Raw genomic sequence first — 24,918 nt, forward strand, 5'->3', positions numbered from 1 at the left:
ACCATTGTGCCCCCCAACTGTCCCTACTTGATCGTTTTATTTTTCTTCTTGTCTCATAAGGTGTGTATATGAAATAAATAAATAGGCACTGTGGAGATTGTTCAGAGTTATTCAGGAAACTATACCTAGGTACCTAGTACATGAGCGTGTGAATACTGGAGTTTATAAGGTGGAAAATAATGAAAGTATGTATAGCGAGGGAGTCAATCAATGGCCATTTCGTCTATTGCAGACGATTTATGTGGTGGTGTCTGTGATACAACGCCTTTCGTGACTGAACAGACCGATACGAGAGCGACATCTCTTACCACAGGCTTGACAAGAGAAGTAACTGGACATTAGTGTCGAACTATGTTCATGTCTTTTCTGTCTCTTGTCAGCAAGCACTCCGAACCAGGCTTCATCGCAAAATTTGCGACCCTCTGCGACACGTTTGCGCCATTCAGGACGTTTTTCCGCGAGCTTCTCCCAGTCACGGTGGTCGATTTTAAATGCTGCCATGTCTCGCTTGATGCAGTCTTTGAAACGAAGCAACGGCCTCCCAACATCTCTTTTTGCATTCGCTACTGCACCAAGAAGAACACGTGGTAATCGAGAGGGTTCCATCCTATGCACATGCCCTAGCCAACGCAGACGTCTCTGTTTGAGGAGCGCCATCAGACTAGGCAGCTGTGCAATTTCTAGAACCCTCTCGTTTGTGATCCTGTCTTGCCATGTTATACCCAAGATCTTTCGTAAGCAACGCATGTAAAAGCAGTTAAGACGACGTTCTTGTTTTGCATACGATGTCCAGGTTTCAGCTCCGTACAAGAGTATGCTTAAGATGGAAGCCTGAAAGACAACCATCTTGGTCTTAGTAGTAAGGTGCTTATTGTACCATACCCTTGTACCTAGCTTCCCGAACATGGTTGCCGCCTTGCCGATGCGGATGTCGATCTCGGCATTAAGCAAGAGATTGTTCGACACAGTCGACCCTAAATAACTGAACTTGTCTACTACTTCTAACGGCGCGCCATCGAGTGAAATCGTTGGGGTAGTAGAAGCACCTTGTGCTAGCACAACTGTTTTTTTGGGATTTATAGACATGGCAAACAGAGAGCAGGCGTGCGAAAATTTATCCACCATGGACTGGAGCTCTTGTGCGGAATTAGACACGAAGGCCGCGTCATCAGCGAAGAGAAGACTATCAACGAAAAGATCCTCACGGGTTTTCTTAGATTTCAGGAGAGAGATATTAAACAGCTTTCCGTCTGTCCTCGTGTGCAGATGGATACCCTGTTGGTTGTCACCGAAAGCTGCACGTAATATCAGCGAGAAGTAAATTCCAAACAGGGTAGGAGCTAAGACGCAGCCTTGTCTGACACCTCTACATACGTCAAACGGCTCAGATGTACGGCCATTAAAAACTACTGCGCCCTTCATACCCTCGTGGAAAGATTTGACGAGGCTCAGGATCTTAGGTGGACACCCAATGCTCTCCAATGCGGAGTACATACCCTCCCTGCTGACTGTATCGAAGGCTTTATTAAGGTCAACGAACGCCACGAACAGGGGAGTTTTCTGCTCTCTACATTTCTCCTGCAACTGTCGGAGTGTAAAGATCATATCCACTGTGGAACGCTGGGGACGAAAACCACACTGGGACTCAGGATATACGCGTTCTGCAAGCTTTTGGAGTCTAGATAGGATGACTCGACCAAAGAGTTTGCCAACAATGCTCAGAAGAGAAATGCCGCGGTAACAGTTACAATCGCCACGATCGCCTTTTCCTTTATATAATGTGACGATGTTAGCGTCTCGCATATCTTGTGTTACTTCTCCTGCCTCCCAGCATTTACACAGTAGATTGTGCAGAATCGGTCCCACGCAGTGAAGTTTTATAATCTCAGCCTGAGTGCCATCTCCACCGGGACTCTTACCGCTTTTAAGCTGATTGACAGCCCTGATGAACTCCTCTACGGACGGTGGGTCATCTAGCTCGGTCATTACATCCAGTTTGGGCAAGTTCTGCACTGCCTCTAGTTGTAAATATACCGGACGAGCATAGAGACCGGTGTAATGCTCAACCCAGCGGTCGAGTTGCTTTTGGCTATCCCTGATGATAGCCCCATTCGCGTCCTTAAGAGGCGCTGTCTTTTTTGCGACTGGGCCAAGGGCCCGTTTAATACCTTCATAGACACCACTGATGTCTCCCCTATCTGCACACTTCTGAATAGTGTGGCCGAGGTTAATCCAGTACAAGTTGGTAAAGTACCGTACACTTCGTTGAAGAGCGGCTTTGTGAGTTCGAAGCGCTTTATCAGTCTCCGGGCAGGGACCCATGCGATGTCTTAGAGCGGCTTTGCGCTTAGAGTCCAGCAGAGGTTGCAGATGTTCAATATTGTCTGTAAACCAGTCCTGAGATTTTGTTTTTAGGTAGCCAAAAACCTCGCCGGCGCTATTAGTGAGCAGTTTTTTGACGTTTTCCCACTCATCACTTATGCTTGTATTAGCATTCCATGTAGCAAGCTGGGCTTGAACCATACACTTAAATTTTTTGAAATTTTCGTCGACCCTGATATTGGAAAGGTTAATCTTTCTTCTACCGGGCGTTCTGGATGAATAAATCCTTTTGTGAGTGAATGCTACACGTGCTGCTACTAAGGAGTGGTCGGTGTCGCAGTCGGCGCTTTGGAACGAACGTGTGTGGAGGATTTCGCGAAGATCCTTGGTTCTGGAAAGTACTACATCCAATTGATGCCAGTGACCGGATCGCGGGTGTTTCCAGGAAACTTTGCGAGACTCCTTGCCTTTAAAATATGTATTGGTCACACATAATAGATGTTCAGAACAAAATTCTAGTAAACGTTGGCCATTGTCATTCATCGTGCCAATACCGTGGTAACCAATACAGTTTGGCCATGAGGAGTGATCCTTGCCAACACGAGCGTTGAAGTCGCCAAGGATGTAGAGGCGATCGCCCTTACTGACATTCTTTACTGTCTCGGCTAGTTGGTCGTAGAAACGGTCCTTTGACTCGCCCGTAGATGTTAGTGTCGGAGCGTATGCGGAAATAAGAGTAACGAAACCGCAATTACTATTGAGCCTTATGACCATAATACGTTCTGAGATTCCACGAGGATCTTCTATGGCAGACAATAAATTGTTATGGACGGCAAATCCAACACCGTGTTCGCGAACATCAGCGGAGTCTTTTCCTTTCCAGAAAAATGTGTATGAGGTTTCGCGCATTGAGCCTTCGTCGGGCAATCTAGTCTCTTGTAAAGCACAGACCGATATATTAAGCCTGCTTAGCTCTGTATCGATTACAGCAGTTTTACGCAGATCTTGTGCGGAATGTAATTGCGAGCCTCCACAGGTGTCGGGGAGACCTGTCCTCATAGTACGGACATTCCATGTTGCAATGCGCATGGATTGGCGGGGCATAGTTTTATTAAACTGCTTCTTTGTACCAGCAGGTGTACCAGATAACGGTACCAGCCATCTAGCTTAAAACTAGTGCTCCCTACACCCAAAAGGAACAGACCAGCACCGGGACGGAACGATACCTAACTGACCGGGGGCTGCCCGGGTTGAAGCGGGCGGTAATCGAACAATGGACCTACGATGGGCCCTCCCACTGTCGAAAGTGACCCCTAGCGTCCGCACTTACGTCCATATGTGCAGACTTATTACTGGTAACTGCCACTTCCCGTGTTGTTGCCCACGCAGCAAGGCTGACGCGGGTGGAGTGACCTCTCCACAGACATTACACCGCCTGGGACGGAATTAAGGAAACGCAGGGTTGCCCAGGACCTACATTACCCTCTCGGCCTCGCTAGCCGGTCCCACAGGAAAGGCGAACCAATACGTGTGGAGCTAGGTTGGATGCAGGAATCTGCCGCGTATTTCAAGTTGAACTCTACTCGCGTCTAACGGAGACTCCGTTCCGGGTTTGATTTCGGAGTTTTCCATCTCCTAGAAGGATTGCATACCAATGCTGATGATGCCCTTCTCACCAGATAGGAAGGAAATTAGGGAATTAAGGTAGGATAGGGGAAGTGGGAAAGGATTGGAGAAGTGTGATGGGAATTGGGAATAAAGATACTATTGCTGTGGATGACCGGGGAGGCAGCAATAGCAGCTCGGGGGGCCGGGGACGCGTACCCGAATATCTTTTAGCAGTCAACGGACAGTTGATTGTTAAAGATAACCCCTGAGCGAGGGAGTATAAAGAACTCAATATGGAATGACATAAGGGAGTTTAATAGGGGTATTACATAAGAAAGTACATTAGGGAGTACCTAGATATATTATATATTACTGTTTTCCCGCGGTTTCATCCGCGTTCCATAGGCACTACTGCCTGCACCCGTCTAAAATATAGGCTATGTTATTCAGAAGCTACCCTACAGTAGAAGAATCTTTTAAATCGGTTCTTTAGTTCCGGAGCCTCTAGCTAGCTAGGGTACAAACAAACAAACGAACAAAGAAATGATTCCTCTTCATCATATTAGTATGGATTGTGCAAAAAATTAAATAAATTGCCCCTTTAATTTGCAATTTATTTAAGTTTCTTTCACATGTTTTGAAAAAAAAAACTCAAAACCTTGACCTTTGACGTCAAATATTTTCAGAAGTTCGGTCTGGATCGTTAGGGAATTGAATCCCCACCAAAATTCAGCACTGTGCGAATTCATGTTGTTTGGCTAAAACATTCAATGATATATTTTTAGACTTGCGAGTAGGTACCTATAATAAAATAACAAGTGCAATTTAATTTTCGATCACAGAGCTACAAGTTTGCAGCGACGCCAAAAAAATACCTATTTAATTATTTATATCCTTATTCTAAAATAACTCGAGTCCTGACTTCATTATCATAAAACATTGTCCAAATATCTGGTCAGTCGACACGCATAGAATATAAGTTACTAACGTCAGTCACTGTGGCAGGCAGGAACGAGCATCGCCTTTGCCTGCGCCGCGGAGCAAAAACGAAACGAATCTGTTAAAAAAATTGAAACTAGAATTTGGCGGGTTGTTGGTTGACTAAAAATAAATATTGTTTTTATTCTACCCCCGTAGGGTGGTGGCACCAATTATCGGCCATGTCAACTTTTTTTGAACTTCGACTGCTTGTAGTTTTAATGTAAATAGCTTTTGCTTTCTTGCAACGCATTTTTTGGGTAGAGGGATATTGATACTTCATTATTACATTCGCAAAATTACAAATTCTCTGTTGTTTTTGATAATATAGATGTTTTTTTCCGAGCATGCCGATTTACCTTAATATCGGCATCTAACACCCTATCATCCGCCGCCTGTGACCCTTATATCGGCATACCTTTTATAAAGTGAAGTTAAGTCAATAAAATGAAACTACGAAAGTAAAAAATACTGATAACATTTTTCTTAACTATCTAATCTATTTTTGTTAGGCGCAAAAACTCATTTTTTTAATATCTTTTTATCGCCGGAATCGATGTGGTCTAAAATTCTGGAGGGTAGCAATTAGGTAGCAACTCTGGGCGAAAAAAAAAACTCAATACTTTTGCGCCGTTTCTTCACACTGGGAAAAGTGACAGCCATCCTGATATCAGAATGGCTGTCACCTTAGGATGCTGAATATCTTCAAAACCACGACGGGTAGCAATTGGTAGCAACTAATGGTAGCTGGTAGCAATTAGGTAGCAACTCTCTATATGTATTTCGAGAGGATCGGTGATTTGTGACGGCGGTCCTGATGCAGACAAGAATTAATATATCTAAGTAGTTTTTATTATGTACCACGTCCCTGTTTATTGTATAGTTTGAGGGTAGTAGGAAAGGAAGAAGTAAGGAGGCCGTTATTACGCATCAATTCCCTTTATATCGGCCGTAGCTAATAAAAATCGTTTTTAGGCGGCCGAAGTTAGGATCTAGTAGTCAAACTGAGCTTTTCTTTCAGTTTTAATCTTATTAATATTACTGCTAATGTATAAAATCGCTTAAAGTGTATTTTAACGTTTTCAACCTTTTCCCCAATATCGGCCATTAGGACGATATTGAGATTTATCAATAAAAGAGATCCCTAATCTCGGCCCCGCGATTATTTAGTAAAACCTAACAATTATATTTAAAAATATAGATACTATTTAAACACGCTTTGACTATTTTTCTTCAAGAACAAATAAAACAAACTACCATAAATGTGTTTAATTCTATTTAAATACTTATCAACGCAATGCGTCGACTCAGGGATTTGACTCGGCAATGCTACCAAACGAAACACGTCCGTGCCTGCGTGTGCACTGTTGCCAACTGAACGTTCGATCGTTGAGGCACCCGCACGAAAATATGGGAGGTTATGCGTATTGACATAGAGTCGATTTTTGCACAAAACAAGCATAGCTTTCAACACAATTTCTATAGTTATATTCTATTTGCTCGAAAAGGCCGATACTAGGAGACGGCCGATATAGGGTGCCACCACCCTATATGTAGTTGCCTAGCCAGTTTATAAACCTTTCGATTTTTGTACGCTGTATTATCAGACGAGTAAGTACCTTAGAAAATTGTTCACAGTTAAAACTAGAACTTTTCAAAGTACGTAAAAACTAGTCTTTGTTGTTTAGTTATTCTAGTTGTTTACTTATGCTTTAATCACGCAACTTGTAACTGCACAATAATTTGCCAAGACTCCAGAGTTGGTAAAAAGCATCAAATTTTCACTTCCTTTTTTTCAGGTCCTAAAAATGACGAGAAATCAAAAACAAAAGCGTGGAAACGGAACCTCGATCAAGAAACTTGCGGATGAATTAAAACAATGCCGGGTATCTGATGAGCCAGAGCCTACTCCAACTGATCCAACAGGTAACATTGTTTTAGAAAGTGAAATTAATCCTGAACTTCTCGTGTCGGCGCACCTCAGCGAGCAACCGCGATGGCGACCGAAGGGAGTGCTGCGGAGGCCGGGGCGGGGGCTGCCCCGGCTGGCGAGCCCGCGGCCGCGCTCCCTTCACTTCTCTCCGCGACGCGCTTGACCACGGGCACTTACCTGTTTTCTTGTTTATTGTAATTTTAACGGCATTAAAAGCCTATGTAATACAGTCCGCACAACGTTTTATTTATGAAGTCCCGTTAGGGCTCCTACAGTTTGGTCCTTCGCTATAAATTAACGCCAGTCGTGTCGTTAAAATTCGTCGATTCTGCATCGTCATTTTCAACGGTCAACGGTCATCGCCGATGCCGCGTGGAATTTCAACGTGGCCACCGAACACGAAGACAAAGAAGTCGTACCCGTGCAGCGTGCTTCGCCTTATAAGGAGCTGAAGTCATTTACTGGGAGTATAAACTACTTATTTGAGTGAGTCGTTCCAATTTAGTTATTTTTTTCCAATTTTTTCTTGGTGAATAATCGTTTTTTCCCATTTATTTCGTTGAGCAAGTACATTTCCCCCTTCACAAGTGATTTATTGTCAATAGTGCTTTAACGTAGTGTTTATTTCGACGCTTCTTCATAATTGCATAATTTGTAGTATCATCTGTGCGCGCACGCCACTCACGCCACACAGGTGTTAACGTAACCTTGACCGATCTCAGTTATTAGAACCGGTCCCTTTTGTTTGCGCGCAGCTGTTTTTTCTATAAGAAGCTCATTAGTGGTATCTATCGCCTTACTGCAGTTAAACACGTGTGGTTTTTTGCTTTGTTAATTGCACTTCAAAATGGCGGACGCTTTAAAGACTTTACTTAGAAAACGTAGTTCATTAAAATCAAAGCTTACGATTTACAGCAACTATCTAAATTTAGTTAAAAGTAGTGCACATATATCTGAGATGCAACGATTAGACCTGCAGGAACGTTTTAATAAGTTCGATTCCTTACATAGCCAATTTGATGAATTGCAGACAGAAATCGAAATGCTTGCCGATGATGCTGAGACTGCGTTCGTGGAGCGTGAGGAGTTTGACCGCCAGTTCTTCAATCTGGTGGCACTCACGCGCAGCCTGCTCGGTTCTTCGGTCAACGGTGCGGGTTCTGAGGCGGGCTTCAAAGATGCTGACTCAGGTGCACATGTTTCTAATAGCTTTGTTCGTTTGCCAAAAATTGATTTGCCTCACTTTGACGGGAACTACCAATGCTGGCTCGAGTTCCGGGACACGTTTACGTCATTGATTCACAATAACGCTAGCATAAGCAACATAAATAAGTTCCATTACTTGCGTGCTTCTTTACAAGGTACTGCAGCCTCTTTAATTAAAAATATAGAATTTAGTAGTGATCATTATAAGATTGCTTGGGACTTGTTGTGTGAGCGGTACAACAATGAGTACCTGCTTGTGGCCAATCATTTGCAAGCTTTATTCTTTGATGTTAAGTCAATAAATAAGGAGTCTAGTGTTTCCATTAGAAATCTTGTTGACGTTATTAATAAAAATATTCGGGCACTAGCAAATTTAAAAAGGCCCACTCAGCATTGGGATGACATCATCATTTTTGTCATGGTCAAAAAGCTAGATTTAATCACAAGTCGTGAATGGGAGGAATACAGGAATAACAATATAGTAGGTTATCCAACAACTACTCAATTTTGTTCTTTTTTAAACAGGAAAGCAGACTGGTTGGAATCTGTGGAAAGTAACTTTCAGGATAGTAATATTGTGGCCTTGAATAGTAACACTAATTTAAATAAACATAATAATAATTCATCTAAACAAAAACACTCAAATAAATCAAATAATAATTCTCATAAAATCAATAATAAATGTCCACTTTGCTCCCAAGTACATACTTTATATAAATGTGAATCTTTTAGAAGCTTATCTATAGAAAATCGCATACAAAAGGCAAAAGAATTAACTGTTTGTCTCAACTGCTTACGTATTGGGCATTCTGCTAATAGCTGTAAGTTTTCAAATTGCAGATACTGCAAACTTAAGCACAATACGCTTTTGCATTTAGAAGCTAGTGAACCCAAACCACTTTCCAATCCTCTGCCTTCTGCACTTCTTTCTGTATCGCCAACTACTTCAGATGTTGCGCTTTCAGCTAATTCTATGCAGCTTGCTACTTCTTCGCATGTTTTCCTGTCCACAGCTTTGGTGAACGTGACCAGTGCGACGGGTAAGAAGTTCACTGCGCGCCTACTGCTGGACAACGGCAGTACGGCCAACTTTATCACGCAGAGTTTAGCGGAGCAACTGGGTTTGTCACAACGCGGTATGAGCACCAAGGTAACGGGTATTAACAATCATGTTTCCACCAGTACACAGTCTTGTCACCTTTCTATAGAGTCTTTATGCTGTGCCTTTACTGTAGACATCAATTGCCACGTTCTACCTGAGATCACAAAGGTCCTACCATCTTCGTTTGTAAATGTTAAACATTTATCCATACCTTCAGGCCTTACATTGGCAGACCCGAACTTTAACGTTCCGTCGGCTGTCGACATTCTAGTAGGGGCTGAAGTATTTTGGAATGTCATAGGGTCAAACACGATAGACTTAGGAAAAAATCTACCTAAATTGTGCGAAACTAAATTTGGATGGCTTGTATCTGGTAGTATTTCGCATCAATCTAGTTTTCTTTCCTCTGCGTCTACTCACTTTTGCCATCATTCCAGCGTCACTCCCGACTTAACTCAATTTTGGGAGCTTGACCAAGTCTCATCTAAGCATTCGCTCTCTTGAAGAGAATGTGTGAACAACATTTTGCAGAAACCACCGTCCGTAATAGTGATGGCGCGTTTGTTGTTAAAATGCCTTTTAAGGAAGATCCAAGCTCGCTAGGACATTCTTATGTTAATGCTAGGAATCGTTTCCTTTCCCTTGAGCGGCGATTTAAGCATGATCCTTCCTTCCACAGTAAATATAATGATTTCTTGCGTGAGTACGAGCGCTTAGGTCATATGACATTAGACACGGGCTGTACTCCTTCACCTGAAAATTCCAAGACAAAATATTTCATTCCACATCATGGAGTCATTAGGGATTCTAGCACCACTACTAAACTACGCGTAGTCTTCGACGCATCAGCCCCTACAAGTACGGGAGTGTCGCTTAACGACATTCAGATGGTCGGTCCGGTAGTGCAAGACGATCTGTTTTCCATTTTAACACGTTTTCGTCAGCACAAGTACGTGGTCTCAGGTGACGTAGAGAAGATGTATAGAGGTATCCAGCTCAGTCCAGACCAGCGCTCTTCAAAAATTGTTTTTCGTTTTGATCCATCAGAACCTCTCAGATCTTACACATTAAATACAGTGACCTACGGTACTGCGTCTGCTCCCTATTTAGCCACCAAATGTTTGGTAAGTTTGGCCGATAACATTGAGGATAATCGGGTAAAGTGTGCCATACAGCGCGACTTCTACGTCGACGATTATTTAAGTGGCGGGAGCACCATATCTGACACTGTAGATGTAACAAAAGCAGTAAGATCAGTTCTTTCATCGGCTAAATTTAATTTACGAAAATGGCGATCAAATAACGTAGAAATTTTAAAACAAATTAATCCAGAAGTAGTAAATAACAATGATAATAACACTCTTCAATTTTCTGAGCATGGTCTCAACCCAGCTCAATCTAAAACCCTAGGGCTTAATTGGGTTTGTGACTCTGATTCACTCACTTACACTATAAATATAACGTCTGCTAATAAAGTCACTAAACGTCACATCCTCTCTGTTATCAGTCAGATTTTCGACCCACTGGGCCTCGTAGGTCCGTGCGTTGTCGAGGCAAAAATACTAATGCAGCGTCTTTGGCTGAATAAATACGACTGGGATGATGCAGTATCGCTCGAGGTAAGGGACGCTTGGTCTTTGTTTGAGAGCACAATAACGGCGTTAAATTATTTAAAGATTCCTCGTTGCGTTTTGCATGAAGACTCCATTGCACACGAAGTACATGTTTTTACCGACGCATCCGAAAAGGCATACGGCGCTTGTGTGTACATTCGGTCATGTAATAGTGTTGGAGCCACAGGTGTACAACTTCTAGTTTCCAGAAACCGTGTTGCGCCCATTAAACCTACGACCATCCCGAGGCTTGAACTTTGTGGAGCGTTGTTGGGTGCAAGGCTGTGTACTAGGGTTCAGGAATCTCTTACCATCCCCATTTCCAAGTGTAGATTCTGGTGTGACTCCACTATAGTTTTGGGTTGGCTCTCTACTCCTTCTAACCAGTTAAAACCTTTTGTTAGAAATAGAGTAAATGAGATACAAGAGAGCACATGTGGTCATACCTGGAGCTACGTACCGTCGAAGGACAACCCGGCTGATCTTGTTTCTCGTGGTCTCCGGGCCGATATTATTAAGGAAACACCTCTGTGGTGGTCCGGACCTTCTTTTTTATTACATAATGAAAGTGAATGGCCCACAATGCCAAACACTGAGAAGCATGATTTGCCGGAAGTAGTGACTCATTTTAATATTAATAGTAACGATCATTCACATAATGTTCATCACACAGACGTAACCTCTCATTCATCTTTCATTCATAACTTGCTATTAAAGTATTCTAGCCTAACTAAAATTCAAAGAATATTTACATATATACAAAGGTTTATTTACAATTTAAAACACAATAACAATAAGTTGTGTGGCAATCTTTCATTGTTAGAACTAGAAAATTCATTAAATGCAATTATTAAATTCTCACAGCAACAAATGTTCCCTGAAGAATATAAACTTTTAAAAATTAAACAAAAATTGCCACGCAAAAGTAGATTACTTCCTTTGACGCCTTTCATTGATAATCACGGACTTATTCGCGTAGGCGGGAGGCTTGATAACTCCCCCTATGACTTCAACGTGAGGCACCCCATTCTTTTATGTAGTAAGCACATTCTTACCAAACTTATTTTTCAAATGCAACATTTAAAGCTTGCTCATGCTGGTCCACAGCTGTTACTGTCGCACATTCGACAATCTTATTGGCCGCTAGGTGGTAGAAGCTTGTCTAGATTTATTGTGAGTAAATGTCTTAAATGTTACAGGCATAAAGCTCAAAATGTGCAGCCTGTGATGGGTCAACTACCATCATCTAGAACTAATTTTGAGTTTCCTTTTTTAAATTCTTATGTTGACTATGCCGGGCCTGTATTGATAGCCGACCGCAAAGGACGTGGTTGCAAACTAACAAAGGCTTACATGTGCATCTTTGTTTGTTCGGCAGTAAAAGCAGTACATTTGGAGCTCGTCACAGATCTCACCACGGAGGCTTACATGGCCGCTCTAAATCGTTTCGTGGCGCGTCGAGGCAAGCCCCGAAGCATCACGTCCGATAACGGGACTAACTTCGTAGGCGCGTCTAATGAAATGACCAAATTTCTTAAAGCATCAAATGTTGCATCGAAAATGGCGCAGGAGGGAATCGAATTTATTTTCACGCCTGCATACAGCCCTCATTTTAATTCACTTGCTGAAGCTGCTGTGAAATCTTGTAAGCACCACCTGAAAAGATTGCTTAGTCTTACACATTTCACTTTTGAGGAACTGTCGACTTGTCTCACTCACATAGAGGCAGTGTTGAATTCACGCCCTCTTACACCTCTTTCTTCGGACCCTAACGATTATTCAGCACTCACACCATCTCATTTCCTAATTGGACGACCACTCTTATCTGTACCATGCTCTCAGGTGACTGATGCCAACATCACGAGCCTGGATCGCTGGAAGAGGATCCAGTACATCAGACAGCACTTCTGGGGACGCTTCCATAATGAGTACACTTCTCTGCTGCAGGCCAAGTCAAAGTGGTTAAATTCCAGAGGCGAGGTGACACCAGGGTCCTTAGTCCTGATCAAGGACAAGACGACGCCACCGCTGCTCTGGTCCCTGGGTCGGGTCACTAAGACCTATCCCGGCGTCGACGGAGTCACGCGGGTGGCTGAGCTGAAGACGAGGAGGGGCACCATTCGTCGTGCCTTCAACTGCATCTGCCCGCTCCCGATCGAAGACTTTTGAAGAGCATCCTTCAACCCGGGGAGTATGTCGGCGCACCTCAGCGAGCAACCGCGATGGCGACCGAAGGGAGTGCTGCGGAGGCCGGGGCGGGGGCTGCCCCGGCTGGCGAGCCCGCGGCCGCGCTCCCTTCACTTCTCTCCGCGACGCGCTTGACCACGGGCACTTACCTGTTTTCTTGTTTATTGTAATTTTAACGGCATTAAAAGCCTATGTAATACAGTCCGCACAACGTTTTATTTATGAAGTCCCGTTAGGGCTCTTACATCTCGTAAAGTGGCCTAAACTAAAACATAGAGTACCTCCCATATTTCTGCATAAACCAGCCCAATTTCAACAACATGTCAGAAAAATATTGAACATGGGAATAAGGTTTTTTCAACCGCTCCTCAATAAAAACTTTGCTAAAATTACTTGTGAAAGTTTGAATGACCACAAGCACATGATTAAATATTTTGAAAAAAAGAATTTGCCGTTCCACACATTTGGAAATCCTTCAAAGAGAAAAATGAAAGTCGTCATCAGAGGAATACCAATGGAGACAGAACTGACCAAAATCAAAGATGTTTTAAAATCTGCTTCTATTCCTGTAATTAGAGTGCACAAAATGTACACTAAAGAAGAGAGAAAGGATAATACCATGCTTGTACTGGCTGTAGTGCCTTATGATGAGGAAGGAAAGAAAATTTTGAGAGTTACACAACTGTTGGGACACAATGTTAAGCTGGAGCCACCAGAAATGAAACCTAGACAATGTTATCGCTGCCAGAAGTGGGGCCACTCTCAGCGGTACTGCCATGGAGCGTTGAAGTGTGTTAAATGTGCCGGAGATCATTTGTCCAAGAAGTGTGACAGGGTTTCAAAGCAGGATCCGCTGAAATGTGCAAACTGTGGTGCTGACCACACTGCCAATTATAAAAAGTGTCCTCATGCTCCTACATTGTATAAATCTAAGATTATGCAAGAACTCAAAAAAGTCAGCAATGCTTGTTTTAAATCAGCTCAACTTGTGACATTGGAAAATTGTACTGCATTATTCGGAAATGGAGATTAGATCAATATGTTCCTGTTTCGCTTTGATCCTAAAAATATTGTGTAAGTTTTTTTATTATTTACTGTTAAATTTATACTAGTTTACTTATGAACGGTCAAGAGACTGCTTTAAACTGAGTGTTTATAAATACTTGCCTTGGTGTAAGTAGGTACTTAGCTTTGTTTTTTGTAACTTTTTTCTTATTTTTTCATGTCTTAACATTTTTACTAGCTTTTGTTTAATTTGCAAATGTTAAGTGTCATATTCAAACTTTGTTTGTTGTTCTGCTAGATCTGAAGTTATTAATTTTGTTTGGTCAGGAGTCAAAATAATAAAAAACGATTTGAAAGTAAAAATCTACATATATTATTCTTAAAAATATTATTGCATTGATTCTTTTTAAAAGTAGGTACTTATATTTTAATTATCCTAAGTACATATTTCTATATTTACAAGCTTAATATTCGATTAATACTATTTTACATTAATATTCTGGTCACGAACTTTTGATGCTCTGCTTAACGGTGGTACTTAACGCTGCCTCGTTTTTCGTTTCATCAATCGGCGTTACTAGGACCTGTAAATAATTTCGGAATGAGTAATTAGCCAAAAAAAAAAATTATAAATTATGTACTTATTTATAACTTATTATTAAAAATATTCAATCAACTTTAAACACATCAGAATATCGTAGCTGAACAGTGGGGAAATTAAAAAATCTCAAAACTTGAAGGTTTAAAATTACCTGTAACTTGATGTTGGTAACTGATGTTCTTGATCCATCGAGCTCTTCAAGAACTCTGTCTAATGTATCAACAAGGCGATCAGCGTCTTGAGTTGAGAACACCATAGGCGGTTTGAATTTCAACACGTTGCTGTCGGGACCGTCCCGACTTATGAGAATCTTCTCCTCCCTCATCCTGAAAATATGGTATTAAAATAGTGTCAATAACATAATTATGCGATTTAGTTTGTCAGTTAAGTACGCATTCTCATCTAAACCGATTGATTAGAAATTTGCCATAGAAATATCAAGGAGGTATGTAGAATAACGTCTTGATTCGGGTGCTGGAGTTTCACTCAACAGGTATTGCTTGAAAATATATAAAAAGGCACCTACCTATTAACAACATGCTTAGCTTCAGCCGTCGCTGGAGTCCGGGTTTCTCTATCCGTTACTAGCTCCACTCCCACGAACAGGCCTCTACCACGAACGTCACCAATTAAGCTGTGCTTGTGCTTCAGTTGTTGACACCGGTTCAGTAAGTGGTTGCCGACGCGGTTGGCACGCTCCATAAGACGTTCTTCTTCGATCACATCCAGGACTGCGTTTGCGATGGCGCAGGAGACAGGGTTTCCACCATACTGTAAAAATAAAAATAAAAATAATGAAAAATAATACTTGGCAATAATTAATGGTAGAAGAAAAGATTCAGTTACTATATCTGAATACATTTGGCTTATGTTTAACTGATCACCAGATATAGTAACAAACAGCAGACAAAAATAGTAAATGATCACCAAAATGAAACTCGCATTTTAATGTAAAACTATCACCAAAGTTTTAACACTTTGCTATCCTATTTAAGTGAAATTACTCCAAAATAAATCATGCGTAAGCCAAAAATAGTAAATGATCACCAAAATTAAACCACCATTTTAAAGTAAGATGATAACCAAAGTTTTTAAATTCTGCTATCCTATTTAAGCAAAATGAGTCCAAAAAAATCATTGTTATCCCAAAAGTAGTAAATGATCACCAAAAGTAGTAAATGATCATCAAAAAAGTTTTTACATCTTGCTAAAAATAAATGTAATAACATTATGGGGACCCTTTTCCTGCACTAGCGTGGAAAATTGTCTATTGCATGCCTCTAAACAGTGCGATAAGAGTGTATTGAGAAACACATTCTTCTTCTTCTTTCTCCTGCCCTGTTCCCAATTTTACTTGGCGTCGGCGCAATATGTCATTTTCTTCCATTTTCCCCTGTCACTCGTCATACTGACACTCACGCATGCATTGCAAGCCGGACACATAACTTAATATGGCATCATAATACTTTATTTGGTAATAAGCCTACATTTTATGGCAATCACAGTGACTTATTTAGGCAAAAATAATACATTAATTTGGTCGTCAAGAGTTGGTGATCATTTACTAAATTTGGTGGTCGAATACAATTTAAAGTGAAGTCGTGACTAAAATAGCTGGTACTATTACATTTTTAGACTTTATTTTTCTGGTGTTCAGTAGATATTTCTGGTTGCAAAACTTAGGGTATCAAAGCTTTTTATGGTGGTCATTATATTTGTTCCCAATACATTTTACCTCCTTTTTTATTTGGATTTTGGCTACCTGCTGATATAGGTACAGAAGATAATATAACAGATAAAACCTATTTATTTTTATCTTTATATTTAATACAACAAAGCAGTGATAGGTCACGCACGTCAACGATATTCATAACGAGCAGATAACATAGATAAATATTTATGTCTGTATCCATAGGTATCATAATATCAGCACGTTTTGCCAAACAATTAGCAGGTCAATATTAAAAACGTGGGTTACATCACTCCATTAACAGTGATATGGTACTGTTTGAAAGACTTATATTATTAAATCGCTGTTAATTAGTTATTTTTCCGTTGCTACATAGATAACAAGCTTGACTCATCTTGTACGGATATAGGTTGTTGTCGGAACCATTTATATAATTACCGTGTTGAAATATTCCACTCCAGTATCTGCGAAACTTTTTGCGATTTCGGGCGTAGTGATAACAGCGGCAACAGGGTGACCATTGCCCATCGGTTTGCCCATAGTGACGATGTCGGGCACTACGTCTTGCGTCTCAAATGCCCACATGTGAGTGCCGACACGGCCGAATCCGACTTGGACTTCATCCGCTATGCACACACCGTCAGCTTCGCGAACGTGTCTGAAATTATATGAGGCATTTTGAAAATCTGATTCAAAATTTATCGAATCGCCTTTAAGGTATAGCTTTAGGATGTTGCAAGTCGTAAATAGGTTCCAACTCAATGCATTTCTTAAGTTAGGGATATGATTCAGAATTAACTACGGTTTATCAAAAAAAAAAAAAACGATTCGACAAACGGCAAATAGAACCTTGGATACAAGATAACTAAATCAGAATCATCCTTAATATCCAATCGCCGTGATATCAAAGGCAATATTGTGTAAATGTTCTTCTACTACCTACCAGCAGTAATAAGAGCAAATAGGTACAAGGCCAGTTGGACACAATTATTATATCGACATCTTATTTGACATCCATTAGTTGAATACATAACTTTATAATTTATCTTTGTTTTTTTACACACATAAAACTGTTCAGACTAATATTGTTTTTTAAATAGATACTTACTGGAATACTCGTTTGAGGTAGCCATCAGGAGGAATAATTTGACCTCCACAGCTTTGAAGACTTTCCGCGATAAACGCGCAAACGCCGCCATTTTTGCGTTTACTTTCCTTGCAGATCTTGCCGACCTCGTCAGCGTAAAGTTTCCCTAACTCTTCTTCATTTTCTGAGTCGTTGGGATATACGTATTTGCCTCTGTATATATCGGGAACAGGTGCCTGCATGGAGAAATCAAAAATTAAGCATATTTTCGTTTTCACTAATCTGTTATTTGTGTATATGAGATAATGCAGATATCTTGAGCGCAATTAAGACTGGAGAAATAAACTAGATTTAACTATTTACAAGGACTAATCACTCAAGCTAGGCAAAATAGTATTTATCTAAAAGGTCAGATTATTTTTTAAACTAATGCACTTAACTTTATTTTAAGAAGAATTTAATTAACTACAGATGATATCTCCTATCTTCGTTTCAAGTTACAGAGATTATATTTATGACATTTTAATTATAACAACAGAAATAGATATCTGTGTAATTACGTAATATCTTTCAAATATAGACTCGAGATAAGAACTAAGATAAGGTTTGTCCTACAAACAAATTTAGCTCGAGATCGTGTGCAACCCAGTCAATATGTGTAACTTACCACATGAACCCACTCTGGCTTCTCTGGCCCTCCGGGTAGGTTTAATTTGTAGGGAGACACATCAATCATAGACGTAAGGTGACCATGATACGCGCTGTAACAAACAGGCGCTAGTAGCACCCTAATAACACTTCGACTAGCTCGAAGTAACGACTAAGGAACGATGGGGACCTCAATGTCAAACGGGTGTTGCATCAGTCAGCAACATTATATTCGGTCATAGATAAAGCTTATCGAACATGTCTCATTAATTCGAGATATACTTAAAGTATGTCTACTATATTCCGTGCTTTCAAAGACAGCCCATTCTTATACTTTTGGAAAGAAAATTCATCATCATCGTAGGTCCCATATATTTTTTTCTGGACACGACGAGATCATTAGATCTTATATTTGTATTTAGGTAACATTGTAGCTGGACTTTTATTGTTAGAAAAAATAAGGTAAATGCCGATAAGTTTCATCTTGCATTTAATGCCCGAAAAATCCTAACAAGAGAAATCCCCGAAAATTTAGAATATGAGGTAAAAAAAGAGAAAACACTTACTGGTCTAAGGTAATAACATCTTTGTTCTTGGTGTGAATCTTGGCGAGCCTCAAGGCAAGATCGTTCGCTTCCGAGCCTGAATTCACGAAGAAACAAACCGACAGTGGGTCTGGCAAGGTTTTGACGAGCCTTTCGGCAAGGATGACGAGTTCATCGTGGAGATACCGATTATTTGTCGATATTAAGGACATTTGGTTTCTGCCGGCTTCCACAACGTGAGGGTGGCAATGGCCAACTGCAAAAGAAATATATTTTTAGATTGTAACCCACGTAATATAAATACGACAGTCATTCAGTATCAGCAAAAATCTGTTCTTACAAAACCCTGAAATAGCCACAATGCATAATGCGTCAAAAGATAAGAGGAAAACTAACCGTGTGCAACATTGTTGATGCAATCGAGATATCTTTCGCCCGTCTCATCATACATGTACTGGGCGACACCCCGTACAATTTTCAAGGGGGACGAACGAAAGAAAAGTTGGCAGGCAGCACTGAAACATAAATCGGCTTGTTAATTATAAAATAAATTTAAAAAAATATATACTTTAAGAAGAAAATTATAAAAAGCCCAAATAAAATTCAGGTGTCTTGTTGACTTACCCAACATGTTTTTCGCGAAGCCTGATGGTTTCAGATTTGGGCATGGACTGTAGATAGGCCATTTTAAATTATTATATTATTATCTGTAACAAAACAGCAATTAAAAACTCAGTAAAAATGTTATGTATGTGTACTAAGTCCCTCTATAATAATTATGAGTTGCAGTTGCACCTTTATTTTACTTTTACACTTAATTCTGAAATATTAATTTAGTTTATTGTTCGATTCAAGTGTTTCAAAAATGTACTTAGCAAACAGAGCCCAATAACTAGAAACAAAGTAAAGATTGTATTCGCGGATAAACTACTCAAACACAATAATCTAGGAGACTGTTTAATCAGTGCTACGAAGGGCAAAATACATTATGGCACGGTGTCAAATAGTAAATAGATGAACCTACCTATGTATACCCTACGTCTGTTTGCTAGGCGTCGCCAATATTACTAATCAGTAAACAGGAAGACATTCCATAATTAATTATAGTACCTACTATCTTTAACGGAACTACCGTAAACATAAGGTGATCTAGTTAAGAAGTCTATCTTGCAACACGTTTCAAACTATTTTAGTGCGTATTGAATATGGCTAGTCAGCAGGTGCAGAGTTAAATAAATTATCTTTTGCAATTTCAATACTGAAGTAACTTGGATAGTGTATTTTTTTAAATCGTGGTTCAGACTTCAGCCGTATCATTCATGGTGGATGACCTTTCGAGTTTCGACTATTGCTAGTTACAAACGTTAACTATGTCCGTTGAATAATTTTCTTCTAAAAATAACTTTCGAGCACTTGCCTGATATTGATTATTCCCAAATAATTAATTTGGAGCTATTTTTGTTCGTTAATATACCTGAACAAAATTAGCTCCAAATTATACCAATCAATTCGTTACAATGTATGAAAAAAATCTGTAACGAATTAATCAGTTAAGTTATTAATAAGACTTACCGTTAAAGAACTAAAATTAGAACTATTATTAGGGTGTGATTATGTTACGTTTGATACAAACGTAACGCGACAAGCGCGGCGCGTGAGCAATAGGTAAATGTAGAAGTATTTTGATGTATGTCGATTTTATAGAGGCAGGCGGGGGCGCGCACGCCCTCCGCGCAGCCAATGAACACAAAACCGCTCATATTTATCAGTGCAATAGCGTCGAGATAACGTTACATGATGACAAAAGTCACCGACCACGCGGCCAGCGTCACGCTGCCATAGGACGAGCGCATGAGCACTTAAGGCGAAGACACATTTTAAAATAAAAAATATTGGAATATATATTTTTTTCGACAGCAGAATAGTTATATTCTATTGTTACAAAATGAGGAAAGTCCACGTAATTTGTGTATTTTTACGTACTTACCTTGAATAGTATCTCAATGTTCCACGTCTTCATATAATAAAAGTATTGTTATAAAAACTATATGCCTATATTCACTGAAAGATTAATAACTTTATGTTAGCTGTGTGTATTACAATGTAAGATGCTTAATTAGGAGTAGCTTCTGCAATCATTAACATGTTTAATTAATTCACACAACGAGGGCAATCAATTAATTCGAGACGTACCTAGATATCACAGGCACTGCCTGTTTGCAAATAAGCTAATATCGATTTATCATAGAGTAGTTACTTGTAACGTGAATTATGTTTCTTAGTCAGACCCGCCTTTGTATACTATTTATTTCTTCGTCCTAGTATATTTCACTTTAAAAATTAAATCCAAGAATACGCAAAACTGCAACTATAATATACACTTACATAAAAAAGAAAGTGTTGCTACTTATTATTTCATAATCACGAACCATTAAGATATTACGTTATTATTGTCAACAACTAAGTAGTGCTATTAAAATACCAAATAACACGTAGTTGCTTTAATTTGCTATCTGTACTTGTCTAGTACCGACTTTAAAACCTTGTCAAATATTTATCCATAGAAATTATGGGACAACGCAAGGCGCAAATGAGAAAAATGGTTCCATAACCTGTCTATAAATATAAAGGGGAGAAACTTGATTTTCTACACATATTTACAACTTATTTAAGATTCTCTTAGTAGGTAAAATATTAAAAAAAATAACAAAGAACTGGGAAAAATATTGCTGCAAGTAAATAACATAGCTTATGTCATCAATGTCATCATAACAGATGTTATCAAGTTAAAGTTATCTCAAACAAAAGCAACAACATGAAGTCAAACTCCATATCAATCGCATTTTCTTATTGCATCGTATTGAAAATTATGACTCAAAGGGAAAATATGTGTTATTCAGTTCTAAACACACACATGATACAAAAACAATCCTGCTGAACAATGTCTACAATACTTGTCAAGTATAAAACATTTCAATATTATTGTAGGCAAAACTTTTGTATTTTTTTCCTAACGTTACAAGTTATTAAAAAAATATATCAACACAGTTGAATGTTGATACTACACACACTGTAGCGATACTATCATTAAGTAATAGTAGTAGTTAAACATTACTTAAACAAACATGTACTCTATATTCGTATGGAAAGGTTATTTTCAGTGGGATTTTCCATTTAAACATCTTATACAGCGTGTTGTTTTATTAAAAATACGCACTAACAAATATTTTCATGAACATCCGGTCGGAAATGAAAAGGTGAAATGGATTTTTAACGCGCAAAAGCATTATGGTTTTTCTTTTTTTCTATTTGCTGAAATTTTCGTTATTTATTGTTTATTTTCCAATTAAAATAACCACAAAAGGTTTTATTTATTTAGGTGAGTAAAATTGTTTTTTCGCGCATTGAAATAAAAAGCGTGCCAAAACGATATTCGAAGTACCTATATATTTAGTACCTGGTAACTTACAATCATTCATTATATTTTGGAAAACCCTTAAAAGATATAAAAGTCCGTTCGACATACAACATCACTTTAACGTGACGTAAGCGTCCTATTTACTCTAATAGCTAATTGAACTTATTCATCGATACCGGTCAAGTCATTTGGATTTAATTAGAGCTATTAGAGCCTTGAAGAAAAACTGTGTAAACTGTGCGCAAAACAAAAGCTGTCTGCAGAAGTGTGTAGTTAAACAAATTGTGGTAATAATCTTTAATGCATCTACCGTGAATATACCTATCATATAATAATTGTTTTGGTTTGTATGTAAGTTTCTCTTTTTTTTCATCTCAGTCACAATATTTAACATTTTTACGAACAGACTGACTTTGTTACCGCTCCTTTAGTTTTATTTGTACCTGTCTAAATCATCTTTAAATACTCTCATAATTATTTAATTAACTTTTAATACATACTGCAATCAAATACAGTTTATGGTTGGCACCGATGTTTACGAAGGCTATTAGGTGTAACAAATATGTAAGGCGATCAGTAAATACCTAACTACGTCAGATGCCTAGTAAATACCTAAACTAGCACAAACAAACTAGCTAAATGCGTCAAATTATTTGCTTATCGTTGATGAATATAATAATAGTACTGTTAGATAGCAAGGACATTACCGCTTGTTTATGATCTCTAGGCATTAAAACGTTCTATTTTAATTACGCTTTACCTAGGTTGTCTATTGCTGTGACTTTGAATCGCAACCCTGATTTCTTCTATAACTTAATATTTACTGGACATTTACAAGTCCAACTAAGAATAGATATAATTATTATCTGCAATCTGATTCCATAATTTAGAAGTTATTAAAATATTTTACCCTTACTATTCACAAAGCAATTTTTTCTAGTTTCATGCCTACGCTACAAGAATCACGCTTAATGAGACGTAGAAACATTTCTATATCACTACCTAAGCATCCATTGTCGCAGTCACACCTTCCTTGTTAATATGTTGTATTAATCCGCTTTATCAACTGTGCGAAATTGCGTTTATGTCATTATGATAGAAAATGATAGTAAAATTGCAATCAGTCTTATCTATGTAAATACCGACACCCACTGTGTACATTAACTCAGTGCTCACGTGCGCAAATCATGGCAAACTACTATTTTCCGGATTGCTTCCTGTACCTTTTCTGCACATAAATAAATATATGTATTGTCTGATCAATTGATACCAATACAAAGTTTCATAAACTAAAAACTGCAAAACTCCTTCAGCACCTATCTAGTTATTTTTAAATCTGTGATGAAATGTAAACAGCTTGTTTTCAATGATGCCATGTCTTCACGACTTTGGTGCACCTTCTTGGTTTTCTGTCATTTTCTTAAGGCATGCCTCAAGTCTATAGTTCCCTTAGGAGTGCAACGCTAGTGACATCGCGCGAAAAAGTTTCGCGTTCAAATTCCTTATCATTTTGTTTTGAAAAACAACATAATTATTGTAAGGTTGCAAAACAAATCAATGAACTTATTTTTTGCAAACACGTTACTCCGCTATATTATTAGATTCAGTTATCAATGTTTATGTGCGTAAGTACGTCGTCGAACCGAAAAGTAGTGATGTTTTGCTATCGGTGTACACGCACGCGTGAATCACGCCGGCCTTAGTGGATGCCATGCGTTCCAGTGGCCGGTGAGCCTCGCGACGCCGATCTTATCGGTACTCCACCTTAAACACGTACTAATCGTACACTTAAATTTTGGTGTTCCGTACTGCAATTAAAAAAACATAGAAAATACATAAAACATAGAGATTAAAGCACAGGGTAAAATTATTACCGCCAGAAAAAAAACAATTTGATATTCACTAACCTTTATTTATTCGGAGACGCATCAGAGGGTTGTGACAACGCCAAGCCGTTTGCGCCCTGCTGGATACACCTGGATTTCTACTAGCATCTATAAAATTACAGTTCGTTCTTTATTAATTAAAATATCTCAAATATCTCATAGGTATTTACTTGCACTATGCACTTTAAATTAATTGACCGGATTTTTCATGCTAATTCCACCAGTCAATATTTACTTACCTGTCAATGAGCATATCGTTTTATTAAACATACTTACCCGTCATACGGAACCCACATAATTCTACAGCAAAATCCTACGTCCGACCTACATGATATTTGGTATCATCACTTATCATAATTTAAGCGCACGCTTATTGTAACCTAAGCTATTTAGATAGTCCTGCAGATGGTATTATCGGGGAACAAAACGATTAATTGGCTATGTAGGTATCAGAACTGATAAAGGGGCTCAAGTGTATACCTATCCAGTTAATTAATTCTGAGTAATATAGAGCATGTGCCATATTTGAAGCCAAGGTTTTTGGGTTGATAATTATAGCACTTGTTGCTAAGTATACATCTAACATGTTGTCTACATAACAATAAAAGCATTTTTTTAAGTATGCTCTAACTTTTTGAAACTAATTATTGTCGATTGCATTTTTTTCTTAGCCCGGACTGTCCCTCTGCTGGGCAAAGGCCTCCCCCCACTTTGCTCCACACCTCTCGATCATTTGATCATTCCCACTTATCGGGGTTGCAGGTGCCCAGGCCGTCTCGCCTTGTGGTATTTTGAATTGCATTATGAAAAAATATTTGTAGGTCGATAGCATTCTTATGATAAACTTATGTCGTTCTTGGAAAAATAGAAGTTTGTAAAAATTGTGGATACATACCTACATCCTGATATACCTATTCACTTTTGTAAATTTTCCTTTGACATAATCTTCACAAAATATCTCTATTACTTTAACCTCTGGGGACACAAGATAATATTCATAATCTTTTCAAACGTACCTACCAATTTATCTTAGCAAACGTTCACTCTAATCTTAGTGATGGATTGAAAAAAAATGCATCTTTGGAGTAG

The 24,918-nt window shown here is 39.1% G+C and overlaps 3 protein-coding genes across 6 annotated transcripts; 1 reads left to right on the top strand and 2 right to left on the bottom strand.

The window, feature by feature from the left end:
* Positions 1-237: 237 nt before the first annotated feature.
* Positions 238-3,381, bottom strand: LOC126053910 (uncharacterized). Its single transcript, XM_049837364.2, has one exon. It carries the CDS (start codon positions 3,379-3,381, stop codon positions 238-240), a length of 3,144 nt encoding a protein of 1,047 aa, XP_049693321.2.
* Positions 3,382-6,867: 3,486 nt separating this feature from the next.
* Positions 6,868-13,153, top strand: LOC126055797 (intermembrane lipid transfer protein vps13B-like). 4 transcript variants are annotated; one of them, XM_049846427.2, is made up of 3 exons: positions 6,868-7,327; positions 7,872-9,197; positions 12,605-13,153. In XM_049846427.2, the coding sequence occupies exons 2-3, from the start codon at positions 7,884-7,886 to the stop codon at positions 12,929-12,931; spliced, it is 1,641 nt and encodes a 546-aa protein (XP_049702384.2). In that variant the 5' UTR covers positions 6,868-7,327; positions 7,872-7,883; the 3' UTR covers positions 12,932-13,153. The 4 variants fall into 4 exon arrangements, 2 of the variants coding, with proteins under 2 accessions (XP_049702384.2, XP_063893204.1); XR_010277002.1 differs by having other exon boundaries at positions 6,868-9,197; positions 12,710-13,153; XR_010277003.1 differs by having other exon boundaries at positions 6,868-9,183.
* Positions 13,154-14,303: 1,150 nt separating this feature from the next.
* Positions 14,304-20,245, bottom strand: LOC110374579 (alanine--glyoxylate aminotransferase 2-like). Its single transcript, XM_021332345.3, has 10 exons — positions 20,098-20,245; positions 19,150-19,232; positions 18,922-19,040; positions 18,547-18,781; positions 18,000-18,093; positions 17,354-17,568; positions 16,684-16,903; positions 15,082-15,326; positions 14,707-14,881; positions 14,304-14,538 (listed from the first exon to the last, which is right to left on the bottom strand). Exons 2-10 carry the CDS (start codon positions 19,209-19,211, stop codon positions 14,458-14,460), a joined length of 1,446 nt encoding a protein of 481 aa, XP_021188020.2. The 5' UTR covers positions 19,212-19,232; positions 20,098-20,245; the 3' UTR covers positions 14,304-14,457.
* Positions 20,246-24,918: the final 4,673 nt, after the last annotated feature.

Source organism: Helicoverpa armigera, chromosome 12 (genome assembly GCF_030705265.1).
Source record: "Helicoverpa armigera isolate CAAS_96S chromosome 12, ASM3070526v1, whole genome shotgun sequence".
NCBI lineage: Eukaryota > Metazoa > Arthropoda > Insecta > Lepidoptera > Noctuidae > Helicoverpa > Helicoverpa armigera.

What these genes read in the sequence shown, in the direction of transcription:
- LOC126053910 (XM_049837364.2), bottom strand. Translation starts at nt 3,381, where the DNA reads ATGAGGACAGGTCTCCCCGACACCTGTGGAGGCTCGCAATTACATTCC.
- LOC126055797 (XM_064037134.1), top strand. Translation starts at nt 7,689, where the DNA reads ATGGCGGACGCTTTAAAGACTTTACTTAGAAAACGTAGTTCATTAAAA. An exon ending in AACGCGGTATGAGCACCAAG is followed by an intron (nt 9,198 to 12,604) that starts GTAACGGGTATT and finishes CCATGCTCTCAG; the next exon opens with GTGACTGATGCCAACATCAC.
- LOC110374579 (XM_021332345.3), bottom strand. Translation starts at nt 19,211, where the DNA reads ATGGCCTATCTACAGTCCATGCCCAAATCTGAAACCATCAGGCTTCGC. An exon ending in CTTCGCGAAAAACATGTTGG is followed by an intron (nt 19,041 to 19,149) that starts GTAAGTCAACAA and finishes TTTATGTTTCAG; the next exon opens with TGCTGCCTGCCAACTTTTCT. An exon ending in CATCAACAATGTTGCACACG is followed by an intron (nt 18,782 to 18,921) that starts GTTAGTTTTCCT and finishes TTTCTTTTGCAG; the next exon opens with TTGGCCATTGCCACCCTCAC.